The sequence below is a fragment of the Heloderma suspectum genome, chromosome 3 (genome assembly GCF_057233095.1).
Source record: "Heloderma suspectum isolate Gila_16-S chromosome 3, 16-S_ref, whole genome shotgun sequence".
Classification (NCBI taxonomy): domain Eukaryota; kingdom Metazoa; phylum Chordata; class Lepidosauria; order Squamata; family Helodermatidae; genus Heloderma; species Heloderma suspectum.
In genome coordinates, this window is record NC_139460.1 from 138157218 (window position 1) to 138181716 (window position 24499).

General features: G+C 42.3%; 1 protein-coding gene across 1 annotated transcript in view; it reads left to right on the forward strand.

Moving 5' to 3' along the window:
- Nucleotides 1-24262, forward strand: part of NALCN (sodium leak channel, non-selective) — a 284191-nt gene extending 259929 nt beyond the window's left edge. Inside the window, exons 29-44 of the mRNA XM_084841809.1 lie at nucleotides 3248-3368; nucleotides 3462-3560; nucleotides 4504-4597; nucleotides 5280-5386; nucleotides 5580-5654; nucleotides 7718-7837; nucleotides 9396-9464; nucleotides 10603-10751; nucleotides 11397-11490; nucleotides 12316-12448; nucleotides 13638-13753; nucleotides 14099-14256; nucleotides 16177-16327; nucleotides 20899-21048; nucleotides 21932-22049; nucleotides 24013-24262. Of these exons, the coding sequence (XP_084697935.1) occupies nucleotides 3248-3368; nucleotides 3462-3560; nucleotides 4504-4597; nucleotides 5280-5386; nucleotides 5580-5654; nucleotides 7718-7837; nucleotides 9396-9464; nucleotides 10603-10751; nucleotides 11397-11490; nucleotides 12316-12448; nucleotides 13638-13753; nucleotides 14099-14256; nucleotides 16177-16327; nucleotides 20899-21048; nucleotides 21932-22049; nucleotides 24013-24206 (1948 nt within the window). The 3' untranslated portion in view covers nucleotides 24207-24262. The remainder of the gene's footprint in view (nucleotides 1-3247; nucleotides 3369-3461; nucleotides 3561-4503; nucleotides 4598-5279; nucleotides 5387-5579; nucleotides 5655-7717; nucleotides 7838-9395; nucleotides 9465-10602; nucleotides 10752-11396; nucleotides 11491-12315; nucleotides 12449-13637; nucleotides 13754-14098; nucleotides 14257-16176; nucleotides 16328-20898; nucleotides 21049-21931; nucleotides 22050-24012) is intronic.
- Nucleotides 24263-24499: the final 237 nt, after the last annotated feature.

Consider the following 24499-nt stretch of genomic DNA (forward strand, 5'->3'; position numbering starts at 1 on the left):
GCAAGGAGGTCAAATCAGTCAATCCTAAAGGAAATCAACGCTGAGTGGTCATTGGAAGGACAGATACTGAAGCTGAAGCTCAAATATTTTGGCCACCTAATGCGAAGAGAAAACTCTCTGGAAAAGACCCTGATGCTGGGAAAGACTGAAGGCAAAAGGAGAAGGGGACGGCAGAGGATGAGATGGCTAGATAGCATCACCAATGCAATGAATATGAACTTGAGCACGCTCCGGGAGAGAGCACAGGACAGGAAGACCTGGCGTGCTATGGTCCATGGGGTCACGAAGAGTCAGACACAACTGAACGACTGAACAACAAAAAAGAGATCTCTTCAAGAAAATCGGAGATCTCAAGGGAACGTTTTATGCAAAGACGGGCATGATAAAGGACAAAGAAGGCAGGGACCTAACAGAAGCAGATGAGATTAAGAAAAGGGGCAAAGAATACACAGAAGAACTATACAGGAAAGATCTGAATGTCCCTGATAGCCATGATAGTGCAGTTACTGAACTTGAGCCGGACATCCTCAAGAGTGAAGTCAAGTGGGCCTTAGGAAGCATTAGTAACAACAAAGCTAGCGGGGATGACAGTATTCCAGCTGAGCTATTTAAAATCCTAAAAGATGATGCTGTTAAAGTGCTGCACTCAATATGCCAACACATTTGGAACACTCAACAGTGGCCACAAGACTGGAAAAGGTCAGTTTACATTCCAATTCCAAAGAAGGGCAATGCCAAAGAGTGTTCAAAATACCGTACAATTGCACTCATTTCACATGCCAGCAAGGTTATGCTCAAAATCCTAGATGCTAGGCTTCAGTAGTATGCGAGCCAAGAACTACCGGAAGTACAAGCTGGGTTTCGAAGAGGCAGAGGAACTAGAGATCAAATTGCCAATGTTCACTGGATCATGGAGAAAGCAAGAGAACGTCTATTTCTGCTTCATTGACTACGCTAAAACCTTTGATTGTGTGGATCACAACAAACTGTGGCAAATTCTGAAAGAGATGGGAGTACCAGACCACCTTACTTGTCTCCTGAGAAACCTGTACGAGGGTCAAGAAGCAACAGTAAGAACCAGACATGGAACAACCGATTGGTTCAAAATTGGGAAAGGAGTATGACAAGGCTGCATATTGTCGCCCTGCTTATTTAACTTATATGCAGAGTACATCATGAGAAACGCCGGGTTGGATGAATCACAGCTCGGAATTAAGATTGCCAGGAGAATTATCAACAACCTCAGATACGCAGATGATACCACCCTAATGGCAGAAAGCGAAGAGGATCTCAAGAGCCTCTTGTTGAGGGTGAAAGAGGAGAGTGCAAAAGCTGGTTTGAAACTCAACATTAAAAAAACGAAGATCATGGCATCTGGCCCCATCACTTCCTGGCATATAGAAGGGGAAGAAATGGAAGCAGTGACAGATTTTACTTTCTTGGGCTCCAAGATCACCGCAGATGGTGACTGTAGCCATGAAATTAAAAGACGCTTGCTCCTTGGGAGGAAAGCTATGGCAAACCTAGACAGCGAAGTAAGAAGCAGAGACATCACCTTGCTGACAAAGGTCCGTCTAATCAAAACTATAGTTTTCCCAGTAGTAATGTATGGCTGTGAGAGCTGGACTGTAAGGAAGGCTGAGCGCCGAAGAATTGATGCTTTCGAACTGTGGTGCTGGAGAAGACTCTTATGAGTCCCCTGGACTGCAAGGAGGTCAAATCAGTCCATCCTAAAGGAAATCAACCCCGAGTGCTCATTGGAAGGACAGATACTGAGCTGAAGCTCCAATATTTTGGCCACCTAATGCGAAGAGAAAACTCTCTGGAAAAGACCCTGATGCTGGGAAAGACTGAAGGCAGAAGGAGAAGGGGACAGCAGAGAATGAGATGGCTAGATAGCATCACTGATGCAATGAATATGGACCTGAGCACGCTCCAGGAGAGAGCGCAGGACAGGAAGGCCTGGCGTGCTATGGTCCATGGGGTCACGAAGAGTCGGACATGACTGAATGACTGAACAACAATTCTGATGAAATAAAGAACTGTGATTTGAACAGTTGGTAAGGCTGTGGTGTCTGCAGGATTATTTTAGCCTCAGCTTCCTTTAGACAAAACCCAGAAGCCAATTTTGTATGAGTAAACAATTTAGGGTGCAAAGTCTATGCATGTTGAGACAGAAAAAAGTCCTACAACTCCCAGCATTCCCCAGCCAGCCATGTTGGCTGGGCTAATGCTGAGAGTTGTAGGACTTTTTTCTGTTAAAACGTGCATAGGCTTGCACCCTTAAGCACACATCAGTAGCGATCAACTTTGAAACGTAAATAACTAACAGTGCAATCCTATGTATGTCTACTCTGAAATGTTTATAGGATTGCAGCCTAACTTCCGTTAATCAGCAGCACTAACAATGGATTGGATCCAGACTTAATCATACCTAGAGTAACTCACTGAAATTAACTAAGTCATGTCTAACATAACTCTCATTGATTTCAATGGGTGCATTCTAAGTATGATTGAGTCTGGATCCAACACAACATTACGAACCCTTTTTGCTAGTGTGAGAAAATGTATTTACCATGTGATAAGTGAAGAGACTGGGGGGTTTGGCACAGAGAATGGTTCAGTGTCGAGTATGATAAAGTATTACTGATTCTGACTGCACTTCAAAGAGGCCCCAAAGCTGCCCAGCTGCATTAAGCAATTAATAAATATATTATTGTAGTGTGTTCTGAAAACCTGATATCCTCCATTTTTATCCATGGGCTTCTCTGCAACCCAGATTGCATCATGGACTACATATTGACACACTTGGCAGCATACTATGAGATATAAAATGTGGGACTGGAGGTTCACATCATTAAATCTTCTGGGGATCTTTACATTACATTATAATCCTATACATATCTACTCAGAAGTACGTCCCATTGGGGCTTACTCCCAGGTAAGTCTGTACAGGACTGAAGCCTTACTCTACTTTTCTAGATGTTCAGGAATCAAATAGCACTGTTATTCCTATCGTCTCTCTTCATTAGACCAAGAAAATAAGAGAGAAAGAATCAGAGATATTAAAAATATCAGTAGGACTTCTTGATTGTCTCTGTGGCTGAAAGAGAGGAAAATAGCTTGGTTCTAAATTACTCACTGATGTTACACAGAGATTTGCCAGTGCTTTATATAGGGACCTTGAAAGCATTTATTTTACTCCTCATTCCTATGTTGGCCAATTTACTCTTCATTCCTATTGCAGGGCCAATCCTCGGAACTTTAACTTTGACAATGTTGGAAATGCAATGTTGGCATTATTTGAAGTCCTTTCACTAAAGGGATGGGTGGAAGTCAGAGACGTTATCATTCACCGTGTGGGGCCGGTGAGTATTTGTCTTACTCAGCATTTGTCAGACTTTTAATTCCTCCTTTAATTTTTAGAGATGAATAACCATTTTTTAAAATTATTTATGCAGATTCATGGCATCTATATTCATGTTTTTGTATTCCTGGGCTGCATGATTGGGCTGACCCTTTTTGTCGGAGTTGTCATTGCTAATTTCAATGAAAATAAGGTAACAGCACAGGCTTTCTAATTTTCATTAAATTATGTTTATATTGTGTTGCATCTTCTAAGTGTGGTCATATAGTATTAGAAAATATTGAAGGTATAACCTAAGGTTGTGATTGACGGAAAGATGACAAGGAACACTTTTTACCAGCTTAGGCTGGTCCATCAGCTGAATCCCTTCCAGGTGACATTTGACTGGCCACTCCAAAATGTGTTCACAAGGTTTAACTGGTACATAATGTGACATTAAGTTCTAACTGGAGTCAACCACAGGGTGTACATAACACTGTTACTGCATCAAATGTGTTGGCTCCCTATTTGCTTCCAGGCCCAATTCAAAGTAGTAGAGTTAACTTTTAAAACCCTAAATAGGATCTCGTTATCTTATGGTCCATCTTCTCCCATGTGAGCCTGTTCAGTCTCTTCGGTCATCAGCTGACAACCTGCTCTGCTTCCTCCTGCCTTCTGAGGTTAGGCAGGTGTGTACACAGGAATGGCCTTTGCATCCAAGCTCTAGAATTCCTTCCTGAGAAGTCTGTTTGCAGCTAATACATGATCAGTTTTCCAGCTCCCATGGAAGCCTATGCATGTAGAGGGCTATACACGTAGGCTTTCCTTTCCCAATCATCCATAGCCTGTGCATGTATGCCAGGAGGTGTAGAGCTGCTCGGCCTAAAACCAGGGTCAGCAGTGCAGCCCCACTGCCCCTTTAAACATGTGAAGAAGAATGTAAAAATATTAATCTAAAAACACACATGTGAAAAGGGCTCATGTGTCTTTTAGAAGTAGTGTAAGAAGTTTTTATTCAAACCCATTTTGGCAGCCCAAAATAGAATAGAAATGTTAGTATACAGCCACTCACACCAAGTTCCTAGATATGAAATAGGCTATGTCCATTCAAGTAATTTCTTTAAAATCTATTTTGTGTTGTTATTCTGGCTCATTAGGGAACAGCTTTGCTGACTGTTGATCAGAGGCGATGGGAAGATCTAAAGAGCAGACTAAAGATAGCACAACCTCTTCACCTTCCACCTCGCCCAGGTATCAAGGCTATTTCACTTTGATTCATCTTGAACACTAAAGTTCAGAATTTAGTGTTCAGTGGAACAGTAAAGTTCAGAATCTAGGAATAAAATTCATGAACCCACTTAGAGTTTGTGCTATAAATTGTTGCACAAGAGCATTAATATCAACCCGAAATGTCCTTTTGATGTTCAGTATTTGAAATTACATGTTCAAAAACACTGTTTACATTTTAAGATGGTTACAGGCTTTTACCCTGGTGTATTTGGACCTAGTGGGGCCGCGGTGGCTTAGTGGTTAAGATGCTGAACTGCAGACCGGAAGGTCGGCAGTTCGAGACCCGAGTGCCGCGTGACGGAGTGAGCTCCCGTCTTCGGTCCCAGCTTCTGCCAACCTAGCAGTTCGAAAGCAAGAAATTGCAAGTAGATAAATAGGTACCGCTTCGGCGGGAAAGGTAACAGCGTTCCGTACACCTCGGTGTTCACTCATGCCGGCCACATGACCACGGAAGCGTCTTCGGACAGCGCTGGCTCTTCGGCTTAGAAATGGAGATGAGCACCACACCCTAGAGTCGGACACGACTGGCTGGGGACACCTTTACCTTTTTTTATTTGAAAACTAGACAAGATTTAGATAAATAGAGAAGGAAACAAAAGCATTATATGCTTTATTAAACTGTTTGCTTTTAACTTTTTTCCAGATAATGATGGATTTCGGGCTAAGATGTATGACATAACTCAGCACCCATTCTTTAAGAGAACCATCGCTGTGCTTGTTTTGGCCCAGTCCGTGTTGTTATCTGTTAAGGTATTGCAGTGTGATTGTGAACATCTTGCCGATTACATAGATAGAAAAAAATGTGATACAGCTTTTTGTAGAGACCATCATGCCCACAGAACCATTATTGATTAGTGTAACACTTAGAACAGAAAAAAAAAGAATTCAGAAAACTTTTATGAAGCTGAAGTTTTATAAAGCCCTGTTTCTTCTTTTACATAAGTGGGATGATCAAGACCCAGTGACTGGTCCTTTGGCTGCAATGTCTGTTGTCTTCACCTTCATTTTTGTTCTTGAGGTAAGGCTAATATTTAATCATTTCTTCTAATACGACCAGATTATCGCTGTTTCATACATTTAGAAATGTCACTATCCATAGATACCAACCACTCAGATCTCCTGTGATATAGTGATTCCAGAGGAAAGAGATACATATTCAAAGAAGTGAAGGCCTTTTCTGGCCTGAAATCAAGTACTATAATTGTAGATGAGATGGAGGCTGACAGAGAGTGGCTTGCCTAAAACCACCTTCTGAGTTCATAGCACAGGCAAAATTTGAATGAGGAAACTTCTAGTTTGCAGCTCTAGCTCTTAGGAGTAAATTAAACTAGACACAACATGGAAGCACCATGCTTGGAGCCCCAACATCTTTTTGTATCTGGAAAAGAATCCATGGGCATAGTTCGTATCAGGGCCACAACACGGAGGAGGGCGGTTAAACCGTTTATCACTTTCCCAGTCCCAATCACACACATGCAAAGCTGCTATTAACCACAGAGAGAGAAAAAAATGGGCCTAAACCCTTATCTTCCAGCTTATAGCAGCTTCAGGTAAAATGATTTGGATTGGGGACAAGGCACAGTGGCAAAAATACATCAGTCGCTCCAAACATGTGACATGGAGATCTCATGTCACAGCCACTGTGCCAACCCTATATCACACCAGATGCAACATTAATGGGTGGGAAAAGAAAATTTCCAGGATGAAAAGAATTAAAGTGGTGATAAGCAGCAAAGGGGAAAGTTCTGTCAATGTCTTTGGTTTCTCTGTTATTAAAAGAAAGTGGTATGCATTAGTAATCTTGCTGTTGTCCAGTCGTTCAGTCGTGTCCGACTCTTCATGACCCCATGGACCATAGCACGCCAGGCCTTCCTGTCCTCCGCTCTCTCCCAGAGCGTGCTCAAGTCCATATTCATCGCATCGCTGATGCTATCCAGCCATCTCATCCTCTGCCATCCCCTTCTCCTTTTGCCTTCAATCTTTCCCAGCATCAGGGTCTTTTCCAGTGACTTTTCTCTTCGCATTAGGTGGCCAAAATATTTGAGCTTCAGTATCTGTCCTTCCAATGAGCAGTCAAGGTTGATTTCCTTTAGGATTGACTGATTTGACCTCCTTGAAGTCCAGGGGAGTGCAGTGTGGTGCAGTGGCGAGAGTGTTGGACTGGGAGCCAGGAGATGTGGGTTCTAGTCCCCACTCAGCCATGGAAGCTCACTGGGTGACTTTGGGCCAGTCACATACTCTCAGCCCAACCTACCTCACAGGGTTGTTGTTGTGAGGATAAAATGGAGAGGAGGAGGATAATGTAAGCCGCTTTGGGTTCCTTGCAAGAGGAAAAAAGGCGGGATATAAATAAATAAATAAATAAATAAGAGTCTTCTCCAGCACCACAGTTCGAAGGCATCAATACTTCAGCGCTCAGCCTTCCTTATAGTCCAGCTCTCACAGCCATACATTGCTACTGGGAAAACCATAGCTTTGATTATACGAACCTTTGTTGGCAAGGTGATGTCTCTGCTTCTTACTATGCTGTCTAGTTTTGCCATAGCTTTCCTCCCAAGGAGCAAGCGTCTTGTAATTGCATGGCTACAGTCACCGTCTGAGGTCTTGGGATCTTGGAGCCCAAGAAAATAAAATCTGTCACTGCTTCGTGTTGTTGAGAAAGGGTTTTATCCTTAAAGGCAGCCTAGAAATAATGATAGATGATAGATGATAGATGATAGATGATAGATGATAGATGATAGATAGATAGATAGATAGATAGATAGATAGATAGATAGATAGATAGATGAAGCAATACACTAAAATAGATGGAATTACTCTCCTGAGTTAACAATTGTGACCAAAAAGTCAACCAGGAGCACTCAAATGGCAAATATTATATCATTCCCTCTTACATCAACTTTGGTGTTGGATATCAACCTAAATTTACTATTTAACCTCATGAGATTCATATTTATTTTTCAATAATTCCCAGTTGAAATACTAATGAAATGTCTCTGTGTATGCGTAGAATATTACCTTTGTGTAATGATGAATGGTGCCTCAAAGAAAAGTTACAATATATGCATTTATTTCCTCTAGGTTACCATGAAAATAATTGCTATGTCACCTGCTGGATTTTGGCAGAGCAGAAGAAATCGCTATGATCTCTTGGTGACATCGTTAGGTGTCATATGGGTGATACTCCACTTTGCCATAACTGTAAGTACCCACACACTGCATTTTCAACCTTTCTGTATGTGTTCAGAGCAGGCCACATGGCAGCTCCTTGGAGCCATTCCAAGTAGAACCAGTGGAGTGGTTCCTTCTTCTCTTATAGGTAGCCAGGAACCAGGTAGCTCTGGGCAGCTGGAGGAGGGTGGGATCGTTTTTGCAAGGCTGGAAAAAAGGAGAAATTATTGAGGTCCAATCTTCAACTATGCTAGGTTCTAGCATATGCTTGGCATCACAGAATAGTCAGTCAGGAGCACTCCCAACCGTCACGCATTCAGCCTTGTAAAGGATTCTGCAAGCACGTTCAGCACAATCACAGGAGCTCTGGGAGTACATTCAGCTGAATGTACTTACAGAGCCCTTCACAGGGCTCAATGCACAAAAGTCTAACTGACTGCAGGATGTGCGGGTACTTTGGGGGAGGGGTTACGTGTGCACGCACATCACCCTACACACTTTTGCCCTACACATAGGGCTTAGGCCACTTGGTTTTTGGTATGCAGTGAAGCAGAAAACTGACCTTGGCTAAGTACAAGTTGCTACGTGGTCGTGTGAATCAGGCCCCAGTATGTCCTTCACACTAGGTAGGCCCATGCAGTTTCTGCAAGTTCATAATTACCCAGCTAATTGAACTGAGCTTTAGGGGAAAATATGCAGTGTGTGCAGTTGTTATCATGTCCTAGGCTAGTACACACCCGCACATTGTGGCATGACACCCACTTGAAAATGCAGCAGCATGGAGGCATCCTCATTTCTATGAGATGCTCCACACACATGCATGCACATTTTAGGAGACTCCCATCATGGTAACAAAACTGCAGAAAAGAAATAAAAACTGCCAGAATCCTATCAGGAGCTGCATGATAGAAACTGTTTGCCACTGGAACTGTGTCTCCATATAGCTGCATTTTCAAGGTTCAGGACAGATGAAACAGAGTCCTTCTTCTCACAAAGCATAACTGTGGGATTTGCTGCCATGATGGCTGCTGGCTTAAATGGCTTTAAAATGGTTGGGACAAATTCATGGAGGATAATCCATCAATGGCTGTTACCCATGATAGCTATATGGAATCTCCATGTTCAGAAGCAGTATGCCTCTGAGTCCCAGATGGCAGGGACAAGCAGTGGGGTAGGGCTGTTGCTTTCACGCCTTGCTTGTGGGCTTCCTGTAAGCATTTGGCTGGTGACTCTTGGAAACAAGGCAGTAAGCTAGATGGGCCTTTGCTGTCTTGCAGCAGGGCTCTTCTTATAGCAGGGGTGGGGGAACCTATGGCCTTCCAGATGCTCGTCAGATGAGCAAGGTTGCCATTCCAGCCCCCAGTATACCTGATCATTGGCCATGCTTTTGTTCTCAGGCTATTACTACCCTGCAGGCTCCATGTAAGAATGAGATAATAATGAAATAATGACATAGCAACTCTACTTACATCTAGAAGTTGTTCTTGAACTGTTTAGTACTTTTTCTCCTGATTATAGAATGTGTAATTCATAAGCTGCTCTTTAAGAAGCAATACTGAGCAAAAACAACTCTTGTATTTGGTTCCAGAATGCCTACACATACATGATGGGGGCATGTGTAATCGTTTTCAGGTTTTTCTCAATCTGTGGAAAGCATGTGAGTACAATTATGATTTTAAAAAAATACTGGATAAATATTGAGTAAAAAAAATGTTTATTTGTCGGAATACAGCCTGTGACACCTACACCCTTTGGGGTTGGGGTCAGTCACTGTCCAGGTAATTGTACCATAGAAGATCCCCTTCATTGTGCTTCCAGGAGCACCATCACTGGTACCTGGTCACAGCAAAGTTTTATTTATTTATTATATTTTTAATCTGTCCCCTAACATTCTCCGAGCAGATTACAAACAATTGAAAAAGTACAATGCAGTACACACAGTTAAAAATGTAAAGTACAATGCAAATATTTTAAAAGAATAAAGTACACTACAGCTGTGTCAAGGCCTACTGAGTTGTATTCCTGAGAGCATTCCTCTCCCTGAGAGTATTTCTGAGTTGGTGTTAGCTACTATGCTTGGACAAGGTGCTAAACCTGTTACATCAGCCTCGTCCCCAGGCACTAATCCTTTTATGCTCCACCACAACGGCACTGTTGGTACCAATCTCCTTGTTCCCAACTGTCTTGTGTATCTCTATCAGATCCAGGGGGACAGCTGTAGTTTCCTCTTTAAACACCCCATACCTAACCACATCATTGTTGGGGCTGCTCAGAATAAATCATGCCAGAGGGACCATTTGGACCCCTCTGATTGTGATGATTGAAGGCTTGAATTATGGACCATACGTTCTGCTCCATGGCTGTTTGTTTGAGTCACATTGTGAATTACCAAGCGTGCATGTCAAGATACCAGGACTTCTTTAAAAACAAAATAATTGTTGTCCTTTTGTCCCAGATAATAGGAGGAGCTGGCTAGAGTTTTTAAGCAGGAGACTTCATGTCTGGGTAAACAACACATACGTGCATCTAGATCTATGGCTGATTGCAGATCAAAAGCAATAGTGGGTACAATAGCTCTTTGCAAGCATGCCTTGTTGTGCTGTTTTTATTTCTGCTGTCACTGGAGCATATCCTGGCAACCCTAAGGATATAATGCAGGCCAAGAAGCAGTACAAGCTAAGGGCTAATATATGATTAGAACTATCCAGTCAATTCATTGGCTACAGGCTTCTAATTATGCTCCACGTGTGTTGTATCAAACATTCTTCTCCTTTGCTTTCCTTATATCTTTCCAGGTGACCCTGAAGATGCTGCTGCTGACAGTGGTTGTAAGCATGTACAAGAGCTTTTTCATCATAGTAGGGATGTTCTTACTGTTGCTTTGCTATGCTTTTGCTGGTGTGGTTTTATTTGGCACTGTGAAATATGGAGAGAACATCAATAGGTATGGCACTTTTTTTACTCCATCAGAAAGTAATTGGTATTGTGGTATTGTTGTTGTAGATCTAGAATGTTTGTTGTATTGCTGAGATTCTCAGGAAATTGGGTCCTGTGCCGAGTATCACAATCCATGCTTGTGCAGTATAGTTAAGAACGTACAAAATCCATGCAACAGTGGTATTGTGCTACTCTCAGTCGTGTGTGTGTGTGTGTGTGTGTGTGTGTGTACCTAGTCCATGTTGTTTATATATCAGGATTACTCTGCAGGCCAGGGAGATATATAGGAGGTTTAATCTGTGTCTTTAGTTATGACTGACAGTTCAAAGTTGTTTTTAGTTATATGTTGTTTGTGTATATTGTCCGTGTGTTTTTATGTAAATGGATTTTAAACTTTTTATATTGTATTTAATGTTTTAACTTCTGTAAACCGCTCAGAGAGCTTCGGCTATAGAGCGGAATAGAAATGTTGTTGATGATGATGATGATAAATCTGACCTCTCATAAGTAATGGTCTGGATACTGTGGTATATTCATGCTTAGGGCTAGTCAGGGAGGAGAGGGAGGAGAGAAGATTCAATGCCTTAAAGTTTTCTATGCCAGATTTTCCTTTTGAAACACTGAATGAGGTTTTTTGTTTGTTTAAAAACAGGCATGCCAACTTTTCATCAGCTGGTAAGGCCATTACTGTGCTCTTCAGAATAGTCACTGGGGAAGACTGGAACAAGATAATGCATGACTGCATGGTAAATTGAACACAGTTTTAAAATAGACATAATGTTGAGGCCTCTCCACATCTAGCACCTTAGCTTTGTATCTTAACAATGCTGTGCTTTTAAACAAATGCTGTCCTTCACACAAACTCTCATTTGTTCTTTCTTTAAATGTGTTATAGGAATAAATGCATAAACTCCCATAAAAATGGAGCTTTGGTCTGACTTGGAAGGGCTTATCTTATTGCCCCTGAGAGTCCACCCCTTGCCAATTTACATAGCCTCCATCTAGCAGTACAAACTCACTTTGACTGTGAGGAAAAATGTATAGTCCTTCATTGCGGTGATAGGAGGAGAAAGCACGGTGCACCAGAATCACACCACCTACTATATTCCATGACGGGCCCCACCCCTCCCATCCCACTCTACGTGTGCTTTTCTCCTCAGCTGAGTTCTGCTTCAGACACTAAATGTGTGTTTGGCTGGGAGAAAAAACATTTCAAGGGTAGACAAGGAGCTAAGCAGTGGGCAGGGAGGGAGGGATCTCTGCTCCCCATCGGTGTACCCCTTTTGCTATTAAAAGTGGAGCTCCACACCACTCTCAAAATGATTGTGAGAGATATACATTTTGGAACACATGGACCAGCCACCGTTGCACCTACTTTAGCCCTCACTCTTGTCCTGGCATCCACATCAGAGCGTTATTAACTATTGCTCCTCTTGCTGTCATGTTAATGCCATTGTTGTTCTCTCATTGGGACCTACACTTCAAAGCGTATGCATGTGCATATGTTGGGTTAATTGCACAAATGCAATCGTATGCCTTTTAATTAATTAATTAATTTCCTTCCTTCGAAGGTTCAGCCTCCTTTTTGTACTCCAGATAACAGCACATACTGGAAGACAGATTGTGGGAACTATGCTGGTGCTCTTATGTATTTCTGTTCCTTTTATGTCATCATTGCATACATAATGCTAAATTTGCTTGTGGGTAAGTCTCGATCGCAGAATTTGGCAATAGAAATATGCGTTATTTAATTTAACTGTATTATGAGTTGGATCCAGACTTAGTTATACATAGAGTAGACCTATTGAAATCAATGGGTTAGTCATGACTACCTTAAATCCTATTGATTTCAATGTGTCTACTCCAAGTATGACTAAGTCTGGATCCAACCCTACATATACATTTATTTTAGATATTTAGAATTTACTCTTCATTCTCCTATGGCCCTCACAGTTGTTCATAACCCAAAACCATAAATATGGTAATTGAAATAACAATGACTAATAACATAAATGCATCATAAAACTGAAAAATAAGAAAGAGTAAAACACAGTCAGTTTCAGGATTGATAACAAAACCACCAAAACAACCCCAAAAGACCAAGCAGGAGTTTTAGAAGCCTTCTAAACAACTGGTCTGGTGGCCCTCTCCTGAGAATGAATTCTGTAGAGAAGATGCCACCACAGAAAGCCCCACAGAAAGCCCCTTGTAATTATCAACCTGGACCTCATCAGGAAGATGTAAGTGGACCAAGGCCTCAGTTCAAGATCCCATGTATAGAGTAGGGAATTCATATGGGAGAAGGTGCTCACTAAAACAGGCTTATGAGCACTGTGTTTAAGGAATTTCAGCTCACTCCGTTTTTGAACTCTCTCAATAAAAGAATTTTTATTTTTGGCAGGATGACCTTGCTGCTATTTTGTATGTGCAGGAGTTCAGCCTCTTTTTTAAAAAATAAAAAGCTTACTCTTTGTTCAGTAGTATAGGTGAGAATACGTTTCAGAAACAAAAATGACTATTAAATAGGAATAACTCCCACTTTGTATGTGCATATGAACTGAGTGTACTGGTAGACTTGGGAGAGCCCATTATGCTGTCTAATTTTCCCTGATGTCAGTAGAACACTTACAAATTTTAAGTTTAAACATTGTGTTCTAATTAATATTGGTGGATGAAATTACCTAATGTAAACATATATTGCATATATTGAACATCTTATTATTTATATTATTATGAAATATATTACTATGAGGCTAGTATATTGCATATTTGTACATTTTTGCCAGCCTCATAAATCCAAGTGAACATTCATTCCTTAGTGAACTATGTGATTATTAATGCACATATCATTTGAAAGCTCTTATATTTTGTTTAATGTTTCTGTTTCTTGTAGCTATAATTGTGGAAAATTTCTCACTGTTTTATTCCACGGAGGAAGACCAACTCTTAAGTTATAACGATCTTAGACATTTTCAAATTATATGGAACATGGTTGATGACAAAAGGGAGGTAAGAGGTTTAACTGCAATTCAACAAGTTTCATTCGGTTGTTGCTCTCTGAATTAACTGCTAGCAAGGAAAAGAGACTGCAGCATTCCTAATTCCTTAAAGGAACTGAATGTTCATATCAAGAGGAACAGCAAACTCTTCCAACATCTGTTCCTTTCTGTCCGTATGCTCAAGCACGTTTGAGCTTCAAAGGTGTGAATGGATTTACAATAATGTATAATAGCGAAAGGACTGGATGCGCATCTCCGTGTCACTAAATTATGTATTTCGGGGCAACGGTATGTAATCACCTGAAGCTCTTTGCGAGTGTCGATGGCTTACAAGCTGTTGTGCCTTCTTTTCCAGGGAGTGATCCCTACTTTCCGGGTCAAGTTTTTGCTGAGGTTGCTGCGTGGGAGGTTGGAAGTGGATCTGGATAAGGACAAACTCTTATTCAAGCACATGTGCTATGAAATGGAGAGGCTGCATAATGGCGGAGATGTAACATTCCACGATGTGCTGAGGTATATTGGCTGGTACACCAAGGCTGCAGGCCTATCCCCACGTACCTGGGAGGAAGCCTTACATAACTCAGTGAAGCTTACATATGACTAAGCCTGTAAAGGATTGGACTCTAAATCAGTTATGGTTCCGTTACAAATGTTGCATATGAAACAGAGTAGCAATATAGACATGTTTATAGGGGTTGTGGAGAATTTTCATTTAGGGACATACCAGATTTCATTCAGAGCCACTTTTCCTAATACACAAATGTCTGGAGTGCCAATTCTAACTACTATATTCATCGCATAATAACTGCAAGTATCACATGACATTTCATTTCTGTTATCAAAAGAGTTTTATTATCAATGAAGGTGAATTTATCACATAATAACGGCCACTTCAGCAGAAGAAAGAACTTAAATAAAGGAAAATACTCTGTCTGGGGAACAGCACGTTTGCTGCTCTATTCATGATAAGAGCTGTAGCCACTGGTGGAGTAGAGCCCGGGTTTACAGAGTCAAAGCACTGTGACTTTTTGATTAGCAAGGACAATGATGCCATCAGCCACCCCTTCAGGTTTCCCTGTTCCCTCTGAGCTTAGTTTAGCTGCAATCCTCACAGTAGCTGTGGGGAAATGGATTTCCCCAGCAACTATATATTGTTGTGAGTTATCCCTGGTGCAATGCAGGGGTGGCTTGGTCTTGAATGGATAATTAACACTTATAAGCTTTACAAAAGACACCACGCGCACACACACACACACACACACACACCAAGACAGCCACCTGCATTTTTGGACTCTCCTTGGGGGCATGGCTATTGAGACTGTCATGAGAAGCACCGTACTTCAAAATTTACTGCTATACCATTTCAGGTAACTAGATCCAGTTCTTCTTCCTGTTCCTCTCCTAAAAGCCAACTGGAACTATGAGAGCTGTCAGTGCTGATTACTTATTAACCATGCCTCTGAATACCAGTTGCTGGATGTCAGGAGTGTTTCTGAGCTCAGGGAGTGAGAGAGTAGTTCAGATTCTGAAGAAGAACCACCAGACATGGGGGAGGTATGTTCCCAGGCTAGTCCAGACATGGCTAGGCAGGCTCCTCAGGTTTCAAAGGTCCAGCTGGAGGAGGAAGGCCCCTCTTCTCTCTCTCTCTCTCTCTCTCTCTCTCTCTCTCTCTCTCACACACACACACACACACACACACACACACCCTGGTGAGAGACAGCGAACAGGGAGAGGCAGTGTTTGTTGAGTCTGAATTAATAGATGCAAGGTGCAGACGCAGAGCCAAGAGGGAGAAGGCCAGGGCGGAACTTAGAAGGTCTACCCAATTGGCCCTGCATGAACAGCAGTGCTTAGACGCCGAGCGAGAGAGAGAGAGAGAGACTTCCCCCCACCCCTTAACTTAGGCTAGTTTGACCGCCTTTCTTTCAAATGGTGGGCAACTTTCGTACATACTTTTTGAACCCCCTGAAGGCATTTCCTTGCAGACTGAGAGTCACTGAGAATTTGCATCTGTATGACCTTTTGTGGTAATGGTTTAAAAGCCATAGATTGAAGCTTCTTGTCTGTGTTTGATTCGGCATTTGAAGTTCAGTGTGGGTAAAAGGAATCCTGACACTGGGGTTCATGAGTGGGTGGGTGCTATTGCAGTCATGTCCTGCTTGTGTGCTTCCCATAGGCATCTGGTTGGCTACTGTGGGAACAGGATGATGGACTAGGCAGGCTTTTTATCTGATCCAGCATTGCTTTTCTCCTTAAAAAACCTGTCACAGGGCGTGGATGGGTTTTACCTCATTTGCACTAACAGTTGAACATATTTGTGTACAGAAACCTAATTTCATGCTACACTTCCTATAATGGGGCGGCTGTATAATTCACATGTTTCACTTATAACTATCAATGGATGATGACGATGACAATATACATTTCTTCTAGCATGCTCTCCTATAGATCAGTTGACATCAGAAAAAGTCTTCAGCTGGAAGAACTGCTTGCCAGGGAACAACTGGAGTACACCATAGAAGAAGAAGTGGCCAAACAGACCATACGCATGTGGTTGAAGAAGTGTTTGAAGCGTATTAGAGCAGTAAGTTCAACCAGGGAAACATAAAATTTATTTATGTTATTTATTACATTTCTATACCGACCAATAGCAGAAGCTTGTGTAGCATACCCCTTAAGTGCTCCTCATCAAATGCATGCTACATTTGATTTTCATACTAAAAAGTTGTCATCAAACATTCAGTACATAAAAGACATGGGCAATAATGATTCATATTCGCTTCTTTATATAACACTATCACCGTACATGGTTCTTTACATAACCATATAAGCAAAAAAGATAGGTCTCTCTGCCCCAAGGGGCTCACCATCTAGATTTTGACGATGGAGGACACAAGAGAGGAAGGAGCAGAAAGAGAGAGGAGAGGGCAAGAATGAGTGGTGGAAGCACATTTTGGAAATGGGGCTGGGGTTCAGAAGTCTGAACATCCCCAAGCCGTTATGAGCCAAGCCAAACCTCACTCCAGGTTTTAGCTTGACTTGTAATGGCTTGGTACAAGCCCTTTGCTTATGCTGCCCTGCCCCCTTTCCAAACGGACCAAGTTGCAAGAGAGGTGAGGAGGGAAGCTGACAACAGAGAAGACTGATGAGGGCAAAGTTTCCCATGGTTTCTGTCTGTAGTGAAGGCTTCTGAGCATCCTTGAAGCCCCTACGCATGGGAACTCTGCTTATTCCTCCACAGAATTTATCATCATCATCATTAATTTTAATCCTCCAAGGAGTTCAGGGAGGCATACATGGTCTCCACCACTCCACACACACACACTTTTATCCTCACAACTCTGGGAGGTAGGTTAGGCTGAGGGATGGGGACTGGTTCAAGCTTATCCAGAGAATTAAATATCTTAAGGTGCAATCCTGTAGAGATAGACAGGAGCTTCTGACCTCCCCTGAAGTCAGAGGCAACCACCTATCCAATGCAGGGTGGAAGCAGCACAGAGGAGAGGGTTCCCTCCATGCTGCAACTGCCCTATACTTTGCCTTAGATGCACATTTTTGCATGTCTAAGTGCGGCTTCAGGGAGGGAATGGGAACGGGGCTGGAGACCACATAGGAAGCTGTCTAAAACAGCTTCCATAGTCCCCTCCCATCCCTGCCCCCAAGAATGCCCCGTTTTCACCCCTCTGTGCTCCGTGTTATGAGCACGGAGGCGGGAGCGGCGCAGTTCTCTCTGCCCCAGCTACAAGTGGGCGAGGAGCACAGTTCCCTGGAACTCAGACCCTGCCCCCCTCTGCCTTGTACTTGGGTTCTTGGGCTAGTTCCTTTTCTATTAGTCTCACCAGTTTGCCTTTTGGGAAACAAAGGTTTTGTGATTGGGTGTACCCACATGCTAGCCATTTTATGAATGGGCAAGCCCCTCCATGGCAGCTGTTTTGTGAGTGCCCATGATTCTCTCAAAATTCCAAAGGTGCCCACCAAAACAAAATGGTTAAGGACTCCTGCTCTAAGTAGAGAAAACTGTTTATTTTCTATTGTCTTTCTTCTCCCTTCACATGCCTCTCAAAGTCTTCTTACCCATCTGTTACATCTTTTCCTTTTCTTCTTTCACACTTAACTAGTACCCTATCCCCAGCTGCCAGTTTCTTTCAACCCCCTTCTGCTGCTTTTACATTCACTTCCTCCTAAAGCAGCATCCCTTTCTTATCCCCTTCCTCTTTATTCCATTTAAAAATATTATTTATTAAAAACATTAACCTTGCTCTCTACCCAACTCCGGCTGCCACACCTGCCTATGCAGTGCGCACTGTGTGGCTGTGGCACAAAGGCCGTCAAGGAAAGAGGCACTGGGCAGTCTACAGCACTGAGACCCACCTGAAAGTGGGCTGAGACCCACTGGTGGGTCCCAACCCACAGTTTGAGGGACACTGGATTAGAGAAACTACAATTCCAAAATTCTAGTTTGCAATGGAAGCTGCAAGCATGTCAGAAACTCCAAGCCTGTATTTTTAGTAGTGCTGTGATGAAAAACCACCTGGCATTTTGCACCCTCTTTGTTGCCCTGAGAAAGAGGCAATCATTTTCCTGGGTCTTTCACTGGGATTTTAAGAATTTCACAGAAATTTCTCAGTGCACAGGGCTTCAGTGCTTACCTTCCTGTAAGGAGGTAGCTGGGGGTGGGGGCTGTATGCGCTCTTTATTTTACAAATTTTGTCCCATTCTGTGCTTTGCAGTCTTCTTGGCTGCCTGTACTTCCTGGAAAGCCCACTAGAGAACTGAACCAGGACTTTCTCCCTTGGGGCTTTCCAGTGTGGATGTCTGCTGAGTGCCTGAAAGCTGAACAAGGTGTTTTTGGTTTTGTTTTGTTGTTCTTGTTCTTATATTAAAAGGAATTTTAACAACAACAACTCCTCACTCAGCTTTCAGACACCAAGCAGGCACCAACACTGGATTACCCCAGGGAAGGATAGCTGTCTTCAAATATCTGAAGGGCTGTCACTCAGAAGGTGGAGCAGACTTGTTCTCTGTTGCTTCAGAGAGTAAGACTACAACCAATGGGTGGGGGGGAAATGGCAAGGAAGTAGATTTTGGCTAAACATTAGGAGAACCCTAACACTGAGAGCTGTTCAGCAATAAACAAGTCTGCCTCAGGAGGTGGTGGGCAGAAATATTCAATGGAAATATTTAAGCAGAGGCTGGATGGCCATCTCTTGGGGATGCTGCAGTTGCACCCTGCATTGCAGATTCTGCATTAGTAGGGGACATGGCGACCTCCAAGGTCCCTTCCAACTCTATGACTCTATGAAACCTTATTTGCAAACAGGAACTATGGAAACTTAGGATAAGCACTCACTATCTTCTTTGCTAGTAGTTACCTTTCCTCATCCACACCCTCAGACCTGGAGACATTTTAAAACTATGGGAAAGCCGAAGGAGTAAAACAGGCAGTAGAGGGATTATGATGGCAAAGATGCTCCCTGGGCTGGGTCTTTCTGAGCTTAGGGGAACTCTAAAAATGCTTATCCAAGAAGCCTGGAATATCTGAGCCAATTATGAGTCGAGATAGAGGGGATTTCACCCATCACTAGTAACAAGGGATGAATGTGAACGAATGCAGTTACATTAACTCGGGCTTCATTTCTATTCGAGATGAAGACTAAAATGTTCGTGAAAAGCTTCATGGAGAAAAGTGGGTTTTGAGCAGGGCTCTGAAAGAAGCCATATGGCACCAGGTACTGTAGGTGTTCTGAGAGCTAGTTCTAGACATAGGGAGCAGCAAAGGGAAATGGGTCTATTTGTTTAGCATTTGGAGACTTTTGGGCAGCTGGAAGAGAAAAGGATAAGTAGGGATAACAAACATGGGTGGCCTTAACGCACAGAGGAAGAGACATTTCAAAGACATTGCAAGACAGAGTATGCCATCTCCTTGCTTTATCTAATTTGTTTTGTTTCCAATGATGTTACTGTGTTTGCATGAAGCTGAAGCCAGAAAGCCAGGAATGTCTGTAATCTTCATGAGCAGGAAGGGATTGGATTCAAATCATTAGCTGCATCACTGTAGTCTTTTCAGATGTATAAGACACTGCTGGATTAAAAAGCTCATTAAAAATGATTGATTAACCATCAAGGGAGCAATATGTTTATTATCTGAAAAGCCCTCCTCTGAAGTTCAATTGTAGGATTGGATGTGTGTCAACTATTTTTACTACAATATTTGTTTCCTCTCTTCAAAGGGAAAGGTTTGTTTTGCTTTTCAGTTTTTGTTGTTTTGATTCATGGTTTTTATAACGTTTATGGCAAAAACATACCAATTTTTCAAAATGTGAAAATCAGCTTGTAAATTGGTATTTTGTAGCACTGATACTCCCTATAAATACGGTGAAAAGGACACCCTCCCATACAAGATTTGGTGGAGATCCATTAAAATATATTTTCTTCCAGTTTGCAGAGAGACATACTCCCAATTTGGGGTGTGGATTAGAGTAATATTCCAGATTTTTATTCATTGAAGCTGAAAAAGCTCCACTTCTATGTTGGAGGGGAAGGGGAAGAATTCCCTTCTTCAAGAATTCCCTGGTTTTGGATTTTATTCCAATACTATCTGTACATGTGAACCACTAAGGGATGTAAAAAATATATTAAAAAGTATAGAAGTATTATAAATACTTAAATAATAAATAAATGGCATAAAACTGCAGAAAACTTAATATTTCCAGCTAGTACATAAGATGTTTAGAATGTTGGTATATCCATTATGCATTCCTTTTGGATAAATGTCATTGATACATAAAATGCACAACATGAAAGTCACACTTGATAGTTTTCTAAGGGAGTTTCCATCTTGTTAAACTTATCTAGTGTTTAATTTAACTACCACTGAAAGCAATTTACTTCAGTATCTTCTGGATGAGCTCTATAAAAGCTTCTTTCTTCTAAGTGACCATTTTCTTTTAAATGTTTCTTTGGGTAGCATCATAAGGCAGACTGAAATAAAATTAAATGGCAAATGTAGCTTTATGAAAATTACACAGGAAGAAGCCACTATGACTGTTACACAATAAAGGGAATGTAGAACAAAGCAAACAGGAGCAAACCTCATTTTTTGAAGAGCACTTTAAAATAAAGTGGAATAGTTACTGTATTTATTATTTTTTATAGAAACAGCAGCAGTCATGCAGCATTATCCATAGTCTCAGAGAGAGTCAACAACAAGAGCTTAGCCGTTTCCTAAATCCACCAAGCATTGAGACAACACAACCAAGTGAAGATATGAATGCTAATAACCAGGATAACAGTACACAGCCTGAGGTATTGTTTGGCTCAAGTCCTTATTTTCAAAAGGTTGGTGTAACCCAGTGGACTGGAAGGGTTAAGATAAATTGTTCTTCTTCACGGTCTTTCTGCAGACTTACATATGGGAAAGCCTGTGTATAGCATCTCAGAAGGAGAGCTAGACATTTTTTGCCACAGGTCCAGAGCTCAAGCCTAAAGGTGAAGCTCCCACACCTTCCCTCTCAGTTCTTCTTCAGCTCCCACAGCATTAATGTTGTGAAGAGTGTTGCCTTGATTTCCTGAGCCAAGCAAACTAGGCTTATAGGGTTTTAAAATTTTCCTTATTTTTTCTCCTGTGTTTCAATTCATGTTTTCTGTTCATTTTTTCATTTTTCAGTGGTCTAGAAGATAAATCAGTTCTGTAGTCTACACATAGGACATAGCAAGCTGCCCTATACCGAGTCAGACCCTTGGTCCATCTAGCCCAGTATTGTCGGCACTGACTGGCAGCAGCTCTCCAGGGTTTCAGGCAGGTGTTTTTCCAGCCCTACCTGGAGATACCACTACCAGGGATTGAAACTGGGACCTTCTCTGCATTGAACGCATGTGCCCTACCCCTAAGCCCCCTCCACGTGAAGTGTGGCAGTGGTATGACTAGTATCAGGTCCAACCAGCCTTTACTTCATCAGCAAGATGTGACCAGTGTGAGAATGACTAAGCCTCCAACCTTTCTTGTCCCAGAATAAACGATCCAAAAAGCTTTCCAGCAACAATGAATATAATTTTTCTAGTGCATTATGACCAGCTAAATAAGGGTCAGCAACAAAAGGCATTGTTGTTTGATTTTCTTTTTGCACATTTCAGATACGATTAACTTAAATGTGTATTAATGTCTCTCTCTCTCTTTTGTTCTATTCAGACAAGTAGTCAACAGCAGCTCCTTAGTCCAACCCTTTCTGACAGAGGTGGTTATCGGCAAGACTCTACTGAAGCTGGAAAACCTCAGCGAAAGTTTGGACAATGGCGTTTGCCATCAGGTAGGTGAAGGTTATCATAAAGGATAATCATATTATCATATCTAATGAACACCAAATGGACTTGGCAAATGAAAATCCAGAAAATCAACATAAAGGTGTGGGAGCATGCACCCCAAAGGGAAAGGAGATGAAGATCTGCTCCTTCTCCACTGGAGTGATCTACATCAGGAGTGGGCAGAAAGTGTGTCTCCATTTTTAAAAATTTAATTACAGTCACAGACCAACCACTACGGATGGTTGGATCAGGCTAACAAATACAAGCATACGTAGAATAGCAAGTTCACATCAGAACTAGCTTCAGTGACAGTATCTATTAGTATCAGCTAATACTAAGATGAATTGTAATAAGATTTAACCATCTGATTCCTAATAGAACATGCCCAGGCACAGAATTTTGCCACCTTAAAGGTACGTTCTTTAGTAGAATCTGAAAGAAGAAGGGAGGAGTAAAACCTATCAAGCTCCAAGTGTTTTGGACATCAATTCCCAGCATTCCTGAACATTGGCCATGCTGGCAGGGGCTTCTGGGAGTTGAAGTCCAAAACATCTACCTTCTGCCCACCTCTAGTCTACAGCAGTAGTTTTCAAACTTCATGCCTTCAGGGAACACTTTCCACATCGATTTGTGTGCTGTGGAACCCATCTTCTTCATCAACGGGTTCCCTGACCATTGGGAAAGATTATGGATCACCTTCTTGGTCCACTTGTAGTTCTACACAATTCTGCTAGGTTTGTCTGGTGCCCCATGCAAACTGGAAGAGTGTCCCCTGTGGCCACGCTTCCTCAGAAGATCAATAGTGGCAGACAGGCTGTCCACCATTACTGATCTTTGAGGAGCCCTGAGAGACATCCCTACATTCCTAGGAACACAGTTTGAAAATAACTCATCTATAGGAAACAGCTTCCCAAATAAATCTATAGAATTAATGTAGGATCACAGAATTGAAAGGGAACAAGTGGCTACTTCAAACCCCCACCCTGCCTCAGGACCATCTATCTACCCCTAAAACACTGCACAATCCAGTCCCTATTGTGCCATAACTAAGAAAAGAAAGAGCAGTCATTCCAGATTTCTCGAGAAAGCAAGCCAAATCACATGATACAAGGGAAGCCAAGGGCAAGAAAGTGCAAGGTTTCCACATTTGTAATGCATATGTAAGGCCTATATTGGCTGGAGCATACATAAGATTTAGAAGTTGCTCTCTTCCTCCTTCTTCTGTATATTAACCATATAGGATACAATGTAAATGCACTTAGGGTACAGCACAATGTAGCGTTTGAGAGTCTCAAAGGCATTTTATTGTGTGAAAACATTTAGTGCATATAAAAACACCCCAACTACTGCATATAGAAGAGTGAGGATGCAGCCCTTCAGCCAGTCAGCTGCCCTCCGACAGGCTGTAGAATATAGCGGAAGTGCCACTGTGCTGGCAAAGAAGAGCTTCAGCGGAAGGCTCTGGCACACCCCCGGGAGCACCTGGTACACCAGTGGAAAGTTCTGTAGGCTTACACCAGTGGTGTTTTGCTGGCTGTAGGAGGAAAAGGGGAGTTCCAGGGTGAGTTGGGGGCAGATCAGGGGAGGCCTTGGAACCACAGGGGATTAAAAGGCCCCTCATGCCTCTGAGAGAGACACACACACACACACACTCCGTCACACACACACACACACACGACGATAACAATGCCAGCCCTGAAGCTAGAGTAGTAATTTTACCTCCCTGTATTGTGTCAATTGGAGATAACAAATTTAAAAAATGGAGTAAGGGGAAAGGAAAAACTCAACCCCGCCCCGCCCCGCCCCTCCCCACCGTCCACCCTGGCCAGTGCGACCCAACAGGGCTTACGAAGTAGCAGTTCCTCCATCATGGATTCTTCCCACCGCCCTGCATAGGATTGCTCTGCCTAACAGTAATTGAGTGAAACATGTTTGTGGTAGTAAGTAGTCTTCTATTTAATTTCCTAGCCCCAAAGCCAATAAGCCATTCAGTGTCTTCAGTCAATTTACGGTTGGGTGGCCGTACAACTATGAAGTCTGTTGTGTACAAGATGAATCCCATGTCAGACGTGACTTCTTGTGGATCAGAAGTCAAGAAATGGTGGACACGGCAACTCACTGTGGAGAGCGATGAGAGCGGAGAGGACCTGCTTGATATCTGACTGGGAAAAGATGCCAGTTGATGTCACCCCTTATGCAACATACATATGGAATGAAATCAATTTTTCTTGGTTTTGAAATTGCTGCTCTTATTGACTGGCCATTCATATCAAGATAAACCTTTGAACTCACTGTCCTTCAATATGACAAGGTATACCACTTACTAATTATTTTGAACTGGCCCATATGATGATATTGCTGTAAAGAAAGAACAACAAAGAATTACAATCTTCATAAAAAGCAGAGGGCTTTTGGCCCCAGTCCCAAGCATCAGGAGAATAACATCAGGCTTTTA